Source organism: Loa loa, assembly GCF_000183805.2.
Source record: "Loa loa unplaced genomic scaffold supercont3.56, whole genome shotgun sequence".
Taxonomy (NCBI): domain Eukaryota; kingdom Metazoa; phylum Nematoda; class Chromadorea; order Rhabditida; family Onchocercidae; genus Loa; species Loa loa.
The window spans coordinates 253,634-258,532 of NW_018108236.1; the positions used below are offsets into that span (position 1 = coordinate 253,634).

The following is a 4,899-nucleotide window of genomic DNA, read 5'->3' on the forward strand; positions in this document are numbered from 1 at the left end:
ATATATATATATATATATATATATATATATATATATATATATATATATATACATATATATATATATATGTATATGTAAGTATCGATCATATATCGGGAATCAAAGTTTTTTCATCAGGAAGTTGAAATAAAATAAAATCAAGAAAGAAAAAGACAATATATGACAACGACATGATTTATATGGGATTTTTACAGCAAAGCAGTAATGATATCTTAAATTTCCATCGTTTTCCCAAATCCGTCATTTCATTTCATTTCATTTTATCTTAGTATATCAACTGACATTCATCCATATAATCGATACTGCCTTGTTGAAGAAAGATTGCGGGGTATTTTGGAAGGCAGTCAATAAAGCTATCCAGAATGAGCGGAAAACTTCCTCGGAATAGCTTTCAAGAAATCAATGTGAATCAAGAAACCACAAGGAAATTGGGGAATGATCACTATCGATGAGATTGAAATTCATCTGAAGTCTCCTTGTGCAGTCATTGATTGTTTTTAAGATAACCACTAAAATGGTGCCAAAGCAGATGAAGACATTATTTCTAATAGAACAGGCCTTACTGAGCGTTACTGGATTTTTAAAGGAACAAAGAAAAAATATAAATCCATGAAAAAGAGGAATTCTTAGTAAAAATTTAGATGAAATTTATGTACGAATAAATAATTGACGAGAATGGGAAAATGGATGCTGGAAGCATATTTAACTCGAAATTGAATTAAAGTTTCAAATTATTGAAGTTAATCACTTCCTTGCTTTTGCATATTGTCAACTCTTGGTTCATAGAAATGATGTCCTCCAAGGATACGGTAGAATTCGAAATGTTCTGTTGAGGAATGATTCTTAGCAATCGATTTAATCAGTTCACCAGCTGGACATGGTTTCATCTTCGGCACGAAATCCTGTAAATCAGAAATCAATAGTTAAAATTCCCTTCAAAAGACGAAATTAAAAGATTCTTTTTAGGTATGGTAGCATATACAGAACTAGGAAGCAAAATCTGAAATGATGTAAGGGTGTCCAAACATGGTATGTTTAAGCTTACTTTAGCTTTTAGGCCTGAATGCATGAGACTTAGCTTTAGACTTGAGTATGCACATTGGATGCAATCAGTCAAATACAATGCAAGAAAATTAATGCAGAAAACTTCCTATACAATTTTCTACAGCACATTTCCTCTCGAAAATTAAGCAAAAATTGACGGAGAAATCTTTTTTGTTCGGTAAGCTTACAGTATTATATTGAGATTCTACTTTTACTTGACCATTTTGCCAAAACAATGATTCGTGCAATTTAGTAGATGTCATCTGAACTTGCTTTGTAGATATTGTTGGCATTTTGAACGATGCACGAGAAATGCTTCGATCTACAAAAGATGACCTACGAATCAACTGCTTGATGTTAACTAATGATTCACATATTTTTTAAGTGAAAAATAATGAAATATCTTCGTTCATTTAACAGAAACTTCGTGTTACATAGTAAGATTAGCTAAAGAAATCACAGCATATCATTAAATGAGAAAACTTTTTCCCTAACAAACTTACTCCCGGGAAATTTGAATTCTTCATTTTGGTGTTGAATAACGCGTCGAAAATCCTCTGCTGATACTCCTTCATAAAATGTTTCCGTATACGTTGTCCTCCAATTCTCTATATATGCTTTACTATGCTCCACTCTATCGTGCATGATGCGCTCCGAATGTGTTTTTTCCAAGTTTTCCTTACACACTGAGTTGCAGCATTTTTTCTCCATTTCTACGACAGATTCCTCTTGTTTTTGCTGTTCCTGAAATGAAAATACTAGAAATTACAGATTTAAATAATACAGTGGTATACCTTTGTTCACTTTAGTAACAAAAATAATGGATGTTCACAGCTGCATAAGTTACTAATATTTAAAGATTTTGATGAAATGCAGCCTTAATTATTAACCTTCCAAATGTCTGAGTTGATAGGCTTTACAGTTTCAAATCTGTCCCCTTTTTTGGCAGTGAATTCAACCTGCGAATGTGTTTCGCCTCGGAATGAACCATCACCAAATAAAATATCTGCATCGCATGGTTTCTTAATTTCACAGCGTTCACCTTTTTTAGGGCTGAAATCTTGCCGACTAACACTTCTCATTCGCAATTTCCCATCATGCTGTAAATGAATTAAGATTTAATTAATGGACGAATGAAAGGAATTCCCTATATTCACACTTTTTTCTCCTACATTTACAGTCTCCTTTATATTTCCTATATCTACAATCTCTTTGTCTACAGTCAATACAAGGAAAAAGATAAAGATATAAACCTTTAAAATTTCTGACGATGTCGGACACTTAACTTCACATCTTTCTCCTTTTCGACCCATATAATCGGCATTTTTCTCCGTCTTACCTATAAATGAACTATCTCCGCACAAAATATTCGAATCTATGGGTTTCGCTGTAGGATATCGATCTCCTTTTTTTGCATCATAATCCTTATGGGATACTGGTACTGTACCACAATCCAAACGACCCTCGCTCTGCAAAAAGCATCAATAATTTAAAAACTGGGATATATTAATTGCTGCATGCTGAATTGGAAATTGATTTCGAATTTCATGACCAACTGAAATCTGGACCAGAAATTTTCATTTATCCGTAGTACTTTATCTCACAAGATCAAATCTTACATCCTCCTTTGCCCTGCATCCAGTATTCTTCTTGGGAGAAATTCTCCACAATGATTAATCCACTGCTGATTCGGGCAGATGCTTCCCGTCGAACAATTTCACATCATCCTCATTTTTGTCCTATACATATCACGTTCCTATTACTTCCTACCACAAATAAACCGTCAGCGTAAAGAACTTCAGAGTCTCATAATTTAGTTTATTCACCTTGACCACCAAGAAAATTCGATATGAGATAGCTTTCGCTTCCATATTTCCATCTGCTGAAATTTGATGATAACCATTGGGAGTGAATATCACTGAATATACATCGCATCGCTACTTTAACTGACAGTGACCGATGTTGACCAAATATGATTGCAATTCTGAATACTTGGAACAACAATGTGGTTTACATCCTTTGCAAAGTAAACATATTTTCTATTCGATGTGATAAATTTTGCTCAGTGCAACAAACAGTGAAATGATAGATATTTGAATTTGGAATGTATGTACGAATTCCAACATCATAAGCTGGTTTTCTAAAAGCAGGTCTACTGAAATCAGCTTCAACAAGCAAATCCTTCCAATTGAACAACATTACAACATCCACAACTTCACGATCTGAATTCGAACTGCTATGAGTCTCACGGCCGGGAAGGAACTGTGATGTAGGACGTCAGAGTTTCACAACATTGCTTCAGGTAAAGTTTTCTTGCTGTATTGCTAATATCTTTTCTATTCCTTCTTGTTGTCACATTTGACCTTGTATGATTCTTCGTCATCAAGCAGTATTACTTTTTATTAAATCCATTCAGTCGGAAATTGAAGATTCGTGTTCTTATTTGTACACGAACATTGTATTTTCCATCGCCGAAAAATATCATATATATATATATATATATATATATATGCCATTCTTTTTTTATAATTTCAAATTCACTGAACAACAGACCCAGCAAATCACCGCAAAAGTAATTGCAAAAATCCCGTCATCTACAACACTTTTTACTTTCCGAGAAGAGTTACAAACAGTAGTTCGTTAGAATGCTCCCTCAAAATCGGAACTGATCTGCATTTCTGACGCAGTAACTACTTGACCACAAAGAATACCAGAATCATCCGATATAGTCGAATACTGTTCAACTTGCGAATACTGTTTAACTTGTTGAACAGCAAACTCCTGGTAGAAGCTGTCAAGCTATACCGCTAGAAAAAAAACGTATGAATTCTGGAAAAACATAACAGAAAACATGCCATCCCAACATTCTAAAGATGTTGACATGAAAACTACTGGTATATGCAGCTGATAATAAAGCCATAAGAAACAGAGCAAATCTCGATTGAAACTCGACCTTCGAAAAAAGTTGCTCATTTGCTAGATAATCTCTCAGAAGTATTGCATACAATCGTCCATCTGATTTCGTGGTATAATCTGCTCTACTTTGCGCTTCAGTTCCAAATCATTCATCGACATTTGAATTTTGCGGTTTCGAAGTCGAATGAAGAACAATTTTTTTCATATCGTAATCCACACGGGACTTCATCTTTGATTCCGTCGTTCTTCCAAAAAACAATACAAGGGCCAAGAAAAATGTACTTTTTAACTGCATAATCTCAATAACCTCCTAATCTCAAAATCATCAGAAGATCGATCGGTAAGATAGGAAAAAAAAAAAACTATCGCTCGCAAATTATCACCCTATTTACCAGACACTCATTATCATCTAACAATTTGGATTCATTTGTTTTAAGCTACATTGCTATTTACATCCATCCTCGCCAAAGTCAAACTGCGGTTAATGAGATCTCTCGCCACAAATTCAGGACTACAACAAGGAAGCGAATTAGATGACGAGGAAGGAAGCGAATTAGACGAGTTAGACCAACAGGTACGACACAATAAACGTTTTGAATAACTGACGCATTCGCCGATGGGAAGCAGTGTCAAAGCCCATCCATCCTTCCCTCTGAAATATCAATTCGATCGCTTTATTACAATCAACTCCCACGTTTCTACACTTATCCTAAAATGAAGCCGAACAAACCTTCCATAATTCAGATTCAACGGGACGTTTTGCATCGTATCGTTCACCTTTCTTCGCTGTAAACTCGGTAGCAGTTTGCGTTTCTGACATGAATGATCCATCACCATGCAAAAGATCAGAATCTTGTGGTTTTGTTACCGGATATCGTTCTCCTGTCCTATTGACGTAATCTTGATGAGAAACAGTGTCACTACCCATCTGCCCTTCTT

The 4,899-nt window shown here is 34.9% G+C and overlaps 2 protein-coding genes across 2 annotated transcripts; both read right to left on the bottom strand.

Moving 5' to 3' along the window:
* Positions 1-740: 740 nt before the first annotated feature.
* LOAG_12635 (hypothetical protein) lies at positions 741-3,282 on the bottom strand (the record flags this gene model as incomplete). Its single annotated transcript, XM_003148148.2, has 6 exons — positions 2,871-3,282; positions 2,298-2,513; positions 1,935-2,144; positions 1,548-1,788; positions 1,233-1,366; positions 741-902 (listed from the first exon to the last, which is right to left on the bottom strand). The coding sequence occupies exons 1-6, from the start codon at positions 2,913-2,915 to the stop codon at positions 741-743; spliced, it is 1,008 nt and encodes a 335-aa protein (XP_003148196.1). The 5' UTR covers positions 2,916-3,282.
* A 1,240-nt stretch (positions 3,283-4,522) lies between these two features.
* On the bottom strand, positions 4,523-4,888 carry LOAG_12637 (hypothetical protein; the record flags this gene model as incomplete). Its single annotated transcript, XM_003148149.1, has 2 exons — positions 4,523-4,612; positions 4,691-4,888. 2 exons carry the CDS (start codon positions 4,886-4,888, stop codon positions 4,523-4,525), a joined length of 288 nt encoding a protein of 95 aa, XP_003148197.1.
* Positions 4,889-4,899: the final 11 nt, after the last annotated feature.